Source organism: Ahaetulla prasina, chromosome 2 (genome assembly GCF_028640845.1).
Source record: "Ahaetulla prasina isolate Xishuangbanna chromosome 2, ASM2864084v1, whole genome shotgun sequence".
Lineage (NCBI taxonomy): Eukaryota > Metazoa > Chordata > Lepidosauria > Squamata > Colubridae > Ahaetulla > Ahaetulla prasina.
The window spans coordinates 203,117,757-203,133,286 of record NC_080540.1 but is presented as its reverse complement, the minus strand read 5'-3'; the positions used below and the strand labels follow the sequence as shown (position 1 = coordinate 203,133,286).

The window sequence follows — 15,530 nt, the reverse complement described above, 5'->3', positions numbered from 1 at the left end:
AAGGAATCTGAGAAATAATTTTATAAAAATATATAATTATTTCTCTGAATAGATTCCATTGCTGACACATTTAAAAACAGTTTGAGAGCCAGTTTGATGTAGTGCTGAAGGTGCTGGCCTAGAAACCAGGAGATGTGTGTTCTAGTCCTGCCTTAGGCATGAAAGTCTGGTGGGTGACTTGAGCCCAGTCACCCCATAAGATTTTTGCTGTGAGAAAAACGGGAGAAAGGAGTATTAGTATGTTTCCCCCCTTGAATTACGTATTAAAAAGGGATAAAATAATAATAATAATAACTGATGAAACCACAAAATGGACAAAGTAATAGAAAATGAAGAAGAAAAAGTGCTGTAGGATTTTAGACATTAAAGAGACAAGCACCTGCTACACAACACCCCAGATTTAACAATTATCGATAAGAAAAACAAAAAGTCTAGATAGGTGTTATTGCAATCCCAAAACAACTGGAACACCACTTGACCATCAGTATTGACCAAAACCACTATCAATCAATTGCAAAAGGCAGCTTTACTTAAACAGTTTACATCCTGCTACGATACCTTTAACACCATTAAACATCAATAGTTGCCTGTTCCAAGACCTTGGGAAGAATTTGATGGGTGAGTAAAAATGCCAAATCCAGTTTGAATATCTGGCTGACTGTGTGACCAACCATAATAATTAAATAAAATGCATTTTGAAGTTATTTTTATAAATTGCTCAATAATATGACTGCATAGGACTTTAGGTTTGAATGGTGCTTTAAAAGGCACATAATAGCAAATGTATCAAAGTGTGCATAATTTTTGATAATCACAACTCAAAATGTACTATTGTTCATGAACAAAACACTTTTGCAGACCACAAGACAGTCTGGGTGAAGAATTAAGGTAGTTTTGTATTACAAGGAAGGAGGACTGTCTAAAGATGTTTGGCCTTTTTTCTCTTTAGAATTTTTGACTGGAGTAATTTGACTGGTAGAATAAAGAAAGACATGAATTTTCTCAATGAGTTAAAAACAGTTGGATGAATGATCTGATACAATGCATGAAACTAATTTTAAAAGGGAAGAATAGAACTGACAATGCTATGAACCACTTGCTATCATTGCTGGAGAAATCTAACAAAAGGATTAGATTTCCAAACAATTACTGGATTTGTGATGTCTGGAATTTAGTTTCAAAGGATAAAAATCCATTTGTACACTGAGCAACAGTAACATTAAGAGGATAACGAACATATATGTATAACAAAAATAACAGATGCATTATTTGTTAAAAATTAAAATTCTTAGATTTCCTCTCCTTATGTACATTGAAATTGTTATATGGAGAAGAGGAGAAAAAGAGTGGGGAAAGATAAGGTATTTCTCATCCTCTTGGACTAGAAAAAAATATTTTGATCTCTACAATAAATCATATTTACACTTTCACCAGAGTTTGGTGATGCTTAGTCTTTTTTACATTCAAGGTCCTCAACTTTCACACAACTGTTTACTTCTTATGGTCCTTATTCTTATATGCAGAATTTCACTAAACATGTGAATCAGTTGGTAAATTAATTTAAGCAAGATTGCTGCTTTAAAATTTTCTGGGGAAAAGGAGGGAGAGTGTAGTCATTTCTCTACAGGATACTAAATCAGTATTTTTCAAACTTGGCAACTTTAAGGAGTGTCAACCTTAGCTCCCAGAATTCCTTAGCCAGCATGTAAGGCATCACAAGTCACTTGTGAGAAAGCAATTTTGAAACTGAATTTATAAATAAACAATATATTTGTTTTATAAATAAAACAAAGAAGCGGAATAAACAAAATAAAGTCTTCCGGAAGATGGCGACCAGGAAGGTTGCACCGGAGAAATGCTCTCTGTAAAAGGGCTCTTTTGAGCTCTTAGGAGAGCAGTTTCCCCGAAGATTCCTTGCTGGCGATACTCCAGAGCCGAAGGTTTTTCCAGGCTGCCGTGGATTGAGGCTGCCGAGGTTCTTCCAGGCTGCTGAGGACTCAGGCGGTGGGCGAAGAGTCGGAGACCGCCGGAGCCGCCGCCAGAGCTGCCGCCAGCCCTGAGCCGCCGCCAGAGCTGCCGCCAGCCCTGAGCCGCCGCCAGCCCTGAGACTGCCGCTGCCGCTTGTGCCGCCACCGGAGCTGCCAGCCCCAAGACTGCTGCTGCCAGCTGCCACTGGTGCCGCCGGAGCCACCGCCGGAGCCGCCGCCAGCCCCGTGAGCGCCACCGGAGCCGCCGCCAGAGCTGCCGCCAGCCGGAGCCGCCGCCAGAGCTGCCGCCAGCCCCGGGATTGCCGCTACCGCTTGTGCCGCCAGAGCCGCCGCCAGACCCGAGACCACCGCTACCGCATTAAAGGCGGCTGGAGACACCCGAAACCACTAAAGCCACCCCACCAGACCCGGGACTGCCGCTGCCGCTGCCGATACCGTGAGTCGCACCGCTGCCATCACCGTCCTCCATCATCGCCCTCCCACATTGCTACAAACTTTAAATTTCCCACCAAGGAGATAAAAGCCCAGCAACATTTACAACAACCCTAATCAACCTATCCCCCAATCGGCAGGACTGCTGCAGGACTACTGGTGAGTTCCTAGGAGACTCCAGTCTCCCGGCCTCTACTGACTTTTTGAATCTCCCGCCATTACAGCCACCTGTAAAGAAGCTTCTCCAACCACCCTATCTCACCATTTTAAATTTCCGCCAAATCTCACTGTTACCATAGTAACTCCCTATTACCATAGCAACTGCCAAATTGACTACCATTTAAAGTTAAAGAGACAGATATAAAATCGAAGATAATTGATTAAGTGACAGACACTTAATCATTACTAAAATAAATAATAATAAAATAAATAAATAAATAAATAAATAAATAAAACAAAGGAATAAGAAAGATCATCATTATGCCAGCCAGAAAATCAAACGCTGATAAAATCTTAGAATCAAGATTAACAACTATTGAACAAAACATAGATAAAAGATTACAAGCTATTGAACAAAACCTAGAAAAAAGAATTCAAAATATTGAACAAAACCTAGAAAAAAAAATTCTATCAGTTATTGAACAAAGTTTCACAGATTTGATAAAACAAATTTCAACACTAAAAAATGAAAACTCTAATGATCTAAATCTCTTCCAAACTCATCTATCACCACAAAATATACAACTTACAACTCAACCTAGACATCAAATTAATACAACACAACCCAATCAACAAACAACTACTAATCAACTAATCAGAGATGCAATGGAGAGAGGACAAAAAATAAATAATGCAATATTATTTGGACTTGAAAACACAAATGAACCAGATATCAATAAGATTCACAACATCATTGGAAATTATAATTCATCAACCATCTCCCCAAATGAAATAATTGCTGTCTCCAGAGATGGACCAGAATATAAAAACAGCGATGGGACAACAGCACCAAGATTTTGTAGAGTTATATGCACTAATGAGGACAGCAAACGCAAATTCATAAAGACTATAAACTCAATTGCTAAATCCAACCCTACCTACAGTAAACTTAGATCACGTCCTGACCTATCCTTTCTACAAAGGATACGCCTCGTGAACTTCGCACAGAACTTAAAAGAAGACAAGACAATGGTGAATCCAACCTATACATCGACTACCATGCTGATTGCATAAAAAATAAAACCTGCAATCAAAAAATCACCTCCAAACCCCCCATCACCCATAACAATCAACCAGCCATCCCAGTATTCAACCAAGTACCCATCCCCCTACCTCCCATTCAACCAACCATCTTACCAACTATCCAACCAACAGCCATCCAATCAACAATCCAACCAGCCATCCAACCAACCATCCAACCAACCATCCAAACAGCCATCCAAGCAGCCATCCAAGCAGCCATCCAAACAGCCATCCAACCAGCCATCCAAACAGCCACCCAACAATCCACCCAACCAGCCATCCAAACAACCATCCATCCAAACACCCAAACTACCATCCAACCATCTATACAACCATCTATTGTCCACAACCCCCAACCTACTAACACCCAAAACTAGGGATGCACGCCTTACCTCTTCAACACCAATCATATCAGATCTCAAATGCAAATTGATAAATGCAAGAAGCATAGTCAACAAATTACCTGAATTTATCCTCTTATTAAACAGTGGCACATTTGATATCATTTTTGTTTGCGAAACATGGCTGAATTCATCCCTTCCTGACTCCATTATCTCAAACAAAGAATATCAAGTCTATCGATCAGATCGGGAAAACCAAGAGGTGGTGGAGTGGCTATCTTTACAAAAGACACTGAATCTAAAAAATATCCAAGTAGCACATAAACTCTCTCTTCCTGAAACCATAGTATGCGACCTATCCCTTGACACTACTCTTCGATTCTTACTATGCTACAGAGCCCCCGACTATGACATTACCCACGCAAATATGCTAACCTCAATGCTAACATGGACTACCTCTTGCCCATACCCTCTTATCTTCCTTGGTGACTTAAATCTACCTCTCATTAACTGGACAACCAATGAATGTTCAACTGATCCAATTCATATAGTTATTACATACTTATGCTTATATATATATGCTTATATATTATATAGTTATTACATACTTATGCTTATATATACTGTTGTGACAAAAATAAAATAAAATAAAATAAAATAAAATAAAATAAATGGCAAGGAATATTTTCTATACTATATACTAGAGAGAAAACTACATAGCGAAAAAAAGGCTTTAAGAGTTGTAAACCTAATCTTACGTACCTTCTTCTCCAGAAACACTACACTACTAACTAGAGCATACAAAACATTTGCCAGACCTATTCTTGAATACAGCTCATCCGTCTGGAACCCATACCACATCTCTGACATAAATACAATAGAAAGAGTCCAGAAATATTTTACTAGAAGAGTTCTCCACTCCTCTGAATACAACAAAATACCTTATGCCACCAGACTTGAAATCCTGGGTTTAGAAAACTTACAACTCCATCGACTTCTACATGACCTGTGTTTAACACACAAAATCATCTATTGCAATATCCTTCCTATAAAAGACTACTTCAGCTTCAATCGCAATATTACAAGAGCAAAAAATAGATTTAAACTTAATGTTAACCGCTTCAATCTTGATTGCAGAAAATATGACTTCTGTAACAGAGTTGTTAATGCTTGGAACTCATTACCTGACTCCATAGTCTCTACTCAAAATCCCAAAATCTTCAACCAAAAGCTGTCTACTATTGACCTCACCCCATTCCTAAGAGGGCTGTAAGGCGTGCATAAGAGCACAAAAGTGCCTACCGTTCCTGTCCTATTGTTTCCTTTCATTATATCCAATTAATATAGTTATTACATACTTATGCTTATATATATATGCTTATATATATATCTTCTTCAAAATATGTTGTTTTATCTATGACAATTGTTTGTGTATACTGTTGTGACAAAAAGAAATTAAAAAAAAGGAATCTGAGAAATAATTTTATAAAAATATATAATTATTTCTCTGAATAGATTCCATTGCTGACACATTTAAAAACAGTTTGAGAGCCAGTTTGATGTAGTGCTGAAGGTGCTGGCCTAGAAACCAGGAGATGTGTGTTCTAGTCCTGCCTTAGGCATGAAAGTCTGGTGGGTGACTTGAGCCCAGTCACCCCATAAGATTTTTGCTGTGAGAAAAACGGGAGAAAGGAGTATTAGTATGTTTCCCCCCTTGAATTACGTATTAAAAAGGGATAAAATAATAATAATAATAACTGATGAAACCACAAAATGGACAAAGTAATAGAAAATGAAGAAGAAAAAGTGCTGTAGGATTTTAGACATTAAAGAGACAAGCACCTGCTACACAACACCCCAGATTTAACAATTATCGATAAGAAAAACAAAAAGTCTAGATAGGTGTTATTGCAATCCCAAAACAACTGGAACACCACTTGACCATCAGTATTGACCAAAACCACTATCAATCAATTGCAAAAGGCAGCTTTACTTAAACAGTTTACATCCTGCTACGATACCTTTAACACCATTAAACATCAATAGTTGCCTGTTCCAAGACCTTGGGAAGAATTTGATGGGTGAGTAAAAATGCCAAATCCAGTTTGAATATCTGGCTGACTGTGTGACCAACCATAATAATTAAATAAAATGCATTTTGAAGTTATTTTTATAAATTGCTCAATAATATGACTGCATAGGACTTTAGGTTTGAATGGTGCTTTAAAAGGCACATAATAGCAAATGTACCAAAGTGTGCATAATTTTTGATAATCACAACTCAAAATGTACTATTGTTCATGAACAAAACACTTTTGCAGACCACAAGACAGTCTGGGTGAAGAATTAAGGTAGTTTTGTATTACAAGGAAGGAGGACTGTCTAAAGATGTTTGGCCTTTTTTCTCTTTAGAATTTTTGACTGGAGTAATTTGACTGGTAGAATAAAGAAAGACATGAATTTTCTCAATGAGTTAAAAACAGTTGGATGAATGATCTGATACAATGCATGAAACTAATTTTAAAAGGGAAGAATAGAACTGACAATGCTATGAACCACTTGCTATCATTGCTGGAGAAATCTAACAAAAGGATTAGATTTCCAAACAATTACTGGATTTGTGATGTCTGGAATTTAGTTTCAAAGGATAAAAATCCATTTGTACACTGAGCAACAGTAACATTAAGAGGATAACGAACATATATGTATAACAAAAATAACAGATGCATTATTTGTTAAAAATTAAAATTCTTAGATTTCCTCTCCTTATGTACATTGAAATTGTTATATGGAGAAGAGGAGAAAAAGAGTGGGGAAAGATAAGGTATTTCTCATCCTATAAATCATATTTACACTTTCACCAGAGTTTGGTGATGCTTAGTCTTTTTTACATTCAAGGTCCTCAACTTTCACACAACTGTTTACTTCTTATGGTCCTTATTCTTATATGCAGAATTTCACTAAACATGTGAATCAGTTGGTAAATTAATTTAAGCAAGATTGCTGCTTTAAAATTTTCTGGGGAAAAGGAGGGAGAGTGTAGTCATTTCTCTACAGGATACTAAATCAGTATTTTTCAAACTTGGCAACTTTAAGGAGTGTCAACCTTAGCTCCCAGAATTCCTTAGCCAGCATGTAAGGCATCACAAGTCACTTGTGAGAAAGCAATTTTGAAACTGAATTTATAAATAAACAATATATTTGTTTTATAAATAAAACAAAGAAGCGGAATAAACATCTCACTACTTTAAAATTGCCAAAATTCCACGGAGCTCACCTTAATGCATCTCCATTTGCTTTGCCAGCCGCTTGGATTAATAAAATCCTCTATAAACCTTTTGTTTCACTGTAAATATTGCATTGGATAAGCTAATAGTACTTTTTCTAATAAAAATAAATCTAGATTGTCCAAACAAATGCTGTTCTTCCACTTACTATCCTATAGAAAGCTTTACCCGCAATGCATCTTCCCCCAATTTACTTGGCTTCTTGGAAGCTGGCTGGGATGGTCACAAATGGAAATCGTGTGAACCTGGATTGCTATAATCATTGTTAAAAACACGCTGGATGCCAAGGGCCTGAATTCAACGGGGATGCTGTGACCATCATAAACACAAGATAAGTCCCTTTTTTCCAGTGACATTGTAACTTTGAATAGTCACTGAACAATGATCGTTAGTGGAAGACTACTTACATAACTATATTTTTTTTGCATTAAAAGTTAAAAACCAACGTAGGATAATGGGGAAACTTGCATTTTTACAGCATTGTTAACTTTGGCTACATAAGATCCAGATAAGGTTGTGTGATTAGTGTCTGCATTTTGTGTCTTGTCCTTGAGTAACTGACCTTTTTAATTGAAAGCAAATCTTGCCTCTATTACTCAATAGAATAGAATAGAATAGAATAGAATAGAATAGAATAGAATCAGTGGAGGGTTTCAAATTTTTTTACTACCGGTTCTCTTGGTGTGGCTTGGTGGGCGTGGCATGGGAAGGATACTGTAAAATCTCCATTCCCACCCCACTCCAGGGGAAGGTTATTGCAAAATCCTCATTCCCTCCTGATCAGCTGCGACTCAGGAGGCAGAGAATAGATGGGAGCAGGGCCAGTCAGAATTCAAAATTCCGCTATTCTCCAGAACTGGTCAGAACCTCCTGAAACCCACCTCTGAATATAATAGAATTCTTTATTGGCCAAGTGTGATTGGACACACAAGAAATTTGTCTTTGGTACATATGCTCTTAGTGCACATAAAAGGAAAAAAAGAAAAAAAGAAGACAGTCAATGCCCCTCTTCTTTTTTTTTTTTTAACTGAAGCTGTAGGTTTCCCAAACGTTAACAAAGAGAAAAAAAAAGTACAGTTAGGAACAACAACAACAACAAAAAGTATGTCGTTTTGAAAGCCTTTCTTCTAAAGCTGAGTTCAGTCCAGGGTGGGCTTCAATTGCCGGCGCCTTAAACCAAAAACGAAGGAAGATTGGGGTGGGGGGAAAGGGGGGAGGACGAAGACGTGGCCGAGCCTGAGATATCTGGGGAACGAGAGCAGAGGGGAGACAGAAAGACATCCCCCCCCCGCATTTGAGTCATTTTCTTCTGTGAGGGACTGAGCCCAGGCGCCATAAACCTTCCTTGAGGGACCCCACCAGCAACTTTCTCTCGACTCTTCTTCACCCTTCCCGCCCGCGCGCCCCCCTCTCCTCCCTTCGCGCCCGCTCGTCCCTCCAACCCCCTTGCAGCCCCGCGCCTCCTCATTGTCTTCCCGAGCGCGTCGGGCGATTAAAAACCACCCCCCCCTCCAAAAAAAGAAAAAAAAATCCGGTGACTGGAAAAAATAATAATTGCTCCGGCAGCTACGTAAGCAATCCGACTGGAGCTGCCGTCGTCTCGCACCGCCCGGCGCGTTAGCTCGAGAGGAGTCCCCCTCCTCCTCCTCTAGCGTAGAAAGAGCCCCTCTGCTGACGTGCGGGCTGCTGAGGGACCCGCTACGAAAACAAGTTGGGAAGGTACCAAATCTCTCTCTCTCTCCCCCCTGCCACCCCCCCTGCTCCGCCTCGGAGCAGCACCATGTCGCTTTCGTATTCCACCCTCGGCCGCCCTTCCAGCCCCGCTTCTGGGCTTCGGCACCTGCTTTCCCTCCGGCTGTGAAAAGCGCAAGACGCTTCGGGCACGAGAGAGAGAGAGGCAGAGAGAGAGAGAGAGAGAGAGAGAGGCAGACGCGAAACGCAACAAGCCTCCTTAACAACTCCTCGCCGCCTTCGACCTCAGGGAAGTCAGCCGCGTTGGCTGGCTCTTGCCGGCGAGCAGCCGGAGTGCGAGGACGTGTAATTTGGACCAAGGTGGTGTTGCTGTTGTCCGTTCCCCACGTCCCGGTGGCAAAAGTGGCTTCTTACCTTGGGCTCTTTGCAGCGACCTTTTTTCCCCCCCACTCGTCCGTTGCAAGCGGGAAGAGTCCCTTCCTTCCCGTGTGGTCGGGTGTCTGTCGGGGTTTGACGATGCTTACGGAGAGATGCCTGGGATTGCTCTACTGTGGCTTGTATCTCTGGGCGTCTTTGTTTCTCTCTTTTTTCCAAGGTAAGTCCTGGGTTGTTTTGATAGCTGGGGCTATGAGAGACACATAAACGCACACGCGCGCGCGCACACACACACACACACACACAAAGAGAGAGGGAGACATCGCAGTGGGATCTTTTCTGATTTCCTTAGAGGTGCCTCTGGAGCCTTGTCTTTTGAAAGAAAGGACTTCATTTATTCCCACTGAAACTGAACGGGGTCTGTTAAAAATGGGAACTTGTACTACAGATAACCTATATATTGTTTTGAATTTTTTTTTTGGTGTAGGAGATGTGTGTGTGTGTGTGTGCGCGCACAGATTGGAATAAAAGCTTGGGCGGGGAGAGGCGATTTCATGACAGTACTGTTAAAAAGTGCCACTTTTTCTTCTGGTTTGATAACTTCTTTTGCAAACATACTCATCAGCGAACATACTCGTCAGCTATAAAAACGAGAAGCCTGCGACTGGCGGAGGGAAAAAAATGCAGTGTGAAATTCCTAACCGGATAGGACACATTTATCCTTAGATATGACAAGATTAAATATAGGATTGATTTAAGAGCCAGTCGGGTATTGGTTCATTAGGTTTAAAGTACATACACCGGAAAGGAAGAGAATTACCTGCTTCAGTATTTGTCCTGTTATCTTTTACTTTACTGTAAATCAGGAATTAATTGAAAAGTCAACAAGAGTTCTGTTAGAGAGTAGAAAGAAGCTTGACTCACTCTAGCTGGCATAGTATTGTTTACTTTTATACATTTGTCTCATGTCAGTGATCCAAGTAGGTTTGGGCTTAATTTTAGACGATGAACCAGGATGGTGTGAATATAGTAGATATAATGAACCAGTTCATGAATCTAGTACCTTATAGCTTCAGTGTGATATGAAATTGTTCAAGGATGATGCAGCTCAGTTGACAAAAACCAAGAGAACAGAAATACCAGATAAATGTTTTTAAAAATGGGGAAAGTCCCCGACAAATATAATAGTAGAGCACAATATAACATTTTCAGGAGCTTCCTATCCTAAATAAAAATATATAACAATGTCAGTACAAAGAGTAAAGTCCCAATGGATCAAATCAAATCGACTTGATTTGACTTGTATGAAAAGAAAAATCTGAACTGATGATGTATCTTCATTTAAGGACCAGATATAAGTTACCCTTTCTTATTTTTACTCTGTTCTTTATCTGTAAAATAAGCAAATGTTAATCTACTTTGCAAGGTTATTGTAGGAAGAAATACCACAAAACATGTAAAATGTTTACTAGTATAAGTATTTATCATGCTAAATAGAATTTTAATATTCCTGTTCTTGTCCCTAAATCTGTTTGACAAGTATTTTAATTATAAATATTTGGACATACTTGGTCTTATTTTAATATTACTATCAAGCAGAAGATTTCCAATATATACCCTCAAGTTGATAAAAACAGAAAAGAAAAAGTGCTTGACAGTTCATAAAATTCCCTTCCAGTCTTAACACTATTAAGTTACATATAATAAAGCTAAACATATAATTAAAAAACGTTCTAGGACTCAGATGAACTTAATATTGCAACACTATAGATGTGCACTTTGAAGTGTGTTTAATTGGGCAAGCTCAAGTAAGTCTATAGTTTGGGGGTTCAGATTGAGAATTGTAATCTAATATATACCGTATATGGGATCACCAACTCCTTTACTATCATAGTACCTTTGACTCTAAAAGGCCAAATATGTGTGCAGATATCATATTCTGTGTTGGATTACCTGATGGGCCTAGAATAGTCTTAGGATGGAGAACTTTTGTTATCTTGCTGGTGGATCTCCCATTGACAGGCCAAAATGCTAGATATAGTAAAGAATAGTTTTTTTTTTCATAGAATGAGTGAAATGACTAGACTTAAAGTTGTAGCCCAAGCAGCTTAGCTGACTTCCATTAGACTCCTTAGGCATGTGAAATGCCTAAAGACTAGGCTAGCTGTTGGTATTCATGGCTCCATCTGGACTTTCTGAGGAGGCTTTACCCACTAAAACTAGTACACCAGTTGAGGCCCTCATTAAAGTTGGGAGACCCTTGCTATAGTTACGAATGTCCTTATTACTTTTTGACTGGATTACTGCAAGGTGTTGTCCTTGAAGACAACTTTGAAACGGCAACTAGTTCAGAATGCAGGAGCCCACATGCTGACTGGATGGAGAACCAGTCCAGTATTATAATACCTACTATATATTGTGGATACCGCACTGGTCCCTATTAGGATAGGTACTGTCCAAGGTGCTGCATTTAGAGCACTGCTTGGGCAAAGAGGAAACTACACCCTCCATAGTGTTTCTGGCTGGTTTGCTTCTGTTCATGTTCAAGGGTGAATATTATAGGTTATTTTAGGTCTGGTGGTAAAAGGAGACCAAGGTGCAAAACCATATTTCTCTATTATTGCTTTCATTCCCTGGAATAAGATTCTTGCCTCTGAAAACTGGAGGATTATCTTTAACAACAACAACCCCCAATCCCCTTCTATCTTAAAAAAAAACAACACAGTTCAAACTTGGCTTTTCATGACCAACATCCAGCTTTTCCTTTCCACTTTTGCTGGCTGCATGTGATGTTTTAAATTGAAATGTACAGGTTGAATGGGGTTCAGTAAATCTTATTGTTTGCTTTGTAAATTGCCAAGAATGCTTGTAACAGAACTCTTAATAATATGTAACTTTTGAGAAATAAATACGTAAATAAATAATCTGGATTATTTGAAGCATGTTAGCATAATCAGAGTACATTCAGATGATTAATCTGTTTTTGAGATTAATTCTGTAATCCTAAATAACTAGAGCATTCTTGAATGTGTGAATGGGCGAAAGGGATATTGTGTATCCCATAGCCTTTCTTCTTTTCATTCTGAGTAACTTTAGAAAAGTAATTTATCAATAGGATCACAAGTGGGGAAGATAGAGGCCAACATGTCTTTCAATTCTTCAGATAAAAGAAAATGCTGCATACTTGGTTTCCTTGTCATGAGATGGGGGGGAAAAGATAATTGCTCAGTGCTGTCAGCATCAACAGCTGTAGTCATTCGTTTAAGGAATGTCCCTGACTTTAATAAGTTATTTCAGTTATAGTGGTTCAATCAATTGCATGTGGACAGTGGAATACTATTTACAGGGATCTAAACAGGTTTATGAAAGCTTAGGTCCTGGGATTACACGTATATGATTGAACACCGTATCATTTCTATAACCTATTCTGGTAGAAATGAAATAGTAATGTGTATTGGCTAGCATAAGTATACATTATAATGGAAGTAGAGGTCAATGGTCTTGTTGAGGTGTATTATAGATTTCCCATTTTGAATGGCGTAAAATGGTGTTTTCTACCCCGTTAGTAATGCCTCTTGGCTTGTCTCTTGCTTTTTTGGAATTTACATAGAAGCAACCTCTTTGCTGGGGTCAAGGCCAGCTGCCAGCACCTACAAAATTTGAGATTAGTGCCCATAAACAATTGAGGTGCCCACTGAACTGAGCTGAGATTTTAACACTATCACTGTTTTGATATTTTCTCAGCTCAGGAATGCAAAATGACAAAGTAGATTAAGAGTTGCAAAGATGTAGTATTTATTTCAGAGTAAAGTCTGGTCTATATGCAGTACCTATTATACAACATTTAATATACAATATAAACAATATAAATAAATAATAAAATACATATTAATATGTAATATTAATTTGGCCAGGTGTTTAATGGTTAAGTTAAAGTGAAAATCTCCATTAGAGTGGCTACACAATTCTAATTCATCACTATGTCAAATAGTTCCCAATTTTTGTTTTTTGTAAGCTTCATGAATGGAGTCCTTTATAGGGATTCTGTGACTTTTGTCATGTAACTTTACTGCATCTGAGCTGTCTGCTAGGAAACCGTTCACTGCAGATCCTAACTACACTGTTTTTGATGGCAAAGGGAACTCCTTATTTAACCAATGCCACTGGGAAGCAAAAGGCAAAGAGGTTAAGAAAGAAATAGATGGCAATAGTCATAAATGCCTTGTCCGTCACTTCTTCAAAGATGGAAGCATCTAGAAAACACTGCCCTGCAGGGAATACAGTTGAAGCACATCTTCACAGTCCAGTACCAATATTGGACATGTAGAGTTAATACTAGTTGTGACAATGAAGGTTTGAAGATTAGTATTTCAGTCCAGCAGGAATCATAAAGTGACACAATACTTTAAAAGTGTCTTTATAGCAGTGCAGTAAATTAGGTCAGAGTTGTGCAAATTGTGACTTGTCAAGCTGAACGGATCCCATTTGTTGTGTTATCCCACGTACTTAATCATTCCTCAGCTTCTGTAGTCCCAGCAAGGCCATAACAATAGAAGAGGGTTACCATAGATAACTGAGGATTGAAGGTCCACAAATTCTGCAAGTTGGATTTGAACTGTGTGGGAGATGGCTGGAACTCTGTCATGAGAGGCTCTGAAGGACTGTTGAGTGAAACAGTGCAGCTAATGAGGTCAGGTGAACAAGGTCTGATGAAAAGATGGGATGGGGAAACAATTTCCTTCCACAATAAATGAATGAATGGCAAGTTATTATTACACAATGCCTTTTCCTCTGTGTTTTTTTTAATGCTGTGCTTCTATTTGGGATAGAGCATAGATAAAAGATTAATTAATGTGACATCTTCTTTACTGTGTCAGCAGCAATCTGTCAGCGTAGCAACTGGGACTGTGATTCGCTCTTTCATTTGTTGAGAGCGAATTTTATAAAACCTGCTCCAGGCCGTAATGTGGCAAATTAATTTAAAGAACATATATCCTTAAATATAAAATCATTGGTATTTCTAACAGCTGCATCTCAACCTGCTGCCTGCTGGTTGAACTGAGTCACAGAATTACAAGCCAGCAGTTAACAGTATGAAAATGAAATTCTGACAAATGTATCACATGCTCTCTCTTTTGTGATGCCTTATCTATATAGATAATCATCAACTTACAATCGCCATTGGGACTGGAATTCTCATTGCTAAGTAATGAGGTTGTTAAACAAGATGTCATGACACTGCATCACTTAATGCCACAGTACCAGTACTCCCCATTGCTGTCATTAACTGAGAATCACATATTGTTAAGTGGGTACCTACCCACTCCAATCCAAAACATTTCAGGATCCCACCCCAGCCCCAAGCTTCAGGAAGGTAAGGGATTGCTTCTAACTTCTCTTCAACTGCCTATATCTTCCTCCATGTCTGCCCTTCGGGGCATCCTTTGGGCCATTAATATCAGACCAACAATTGAATAAACAATACCCCAATCAAGGAACTGCCAACCAACCAACAAAAAACCACCCAATCAAAGAATCTCTTAAGACTACCCCCACCAACACTGATAGGACAAGCCAATAGAATATCAACTGAGAGCAACCTCACTCTTTGTAGCACTGATGAGGTTATCTAGTTTGGCTAATGAAAGGTCTTCAAGAAAACAACCAAGCTCAGAGAGCACCAAGAACCCTTCATTCCAACCCTGAGCTACAAATATTCTCCTTTATTGGCCTACTCCAGTGGTGGGATTCAACCAGTGTAACAACCGGTTCACTGAGCGTGCACGGTGCATTTGAAAACAGTTCTAAAACTTACCTTACTGCAGCCCTGGTGAGTAAAACAGCTGAGGTGCGGCAACCTGCTCTGCCGTGCCGATCAGCTGGGCTTCTAAGGTCAGTATAGAGCAGGGGCGGGCAGACGGCGTAAACCGGTTCGCTCTCAGCTGTTCGTTGGAGCTACCGGTTTGCCCAAACCGGCCCAAATAGGTTGAATCCCACCCCTGGCCTACTGCTTCCCCTGTCTCTGCCCTTTGGGCCACCCTATAACCATGCAGGTCTGGGGCCACTTGCCACACTTCAGGAAACCAAACCTGCCCCTGCCCAGTCCTAGCCACATCTGCCCTTGTCATTCTGCACTCTGATATTGTAATGGAATGTATGCATAACCTTGAGGA

General features: G+C 39.5%; 1 protein-coding gene across 1 annotated transcript in view; it reads left to right on the top strand.

Moving 5' to 3' along the window:
- Positions 1-9,157: 9,157 nt before the first annotated feature.
- Positions 9,158-15,530, top strand: part of LOC131191388 (neuronal acetylcholine receptor subunit alpha-7-like) — a 105,491-nt gene continuing 99,118 nt past the window's right edge. The window contains exon 1 of the mRNA XM_058169465.1: positions 9,158-9,577. Within this exon, the coding sequence (XP_058025448.1) occupies positions 9,499-9,577 (79 nt within the window). The 5' untranslated portion in view covers positions 9,158-9,498. The remainder of the gene's footprint in view (positions 9,578-15,530) is intronic.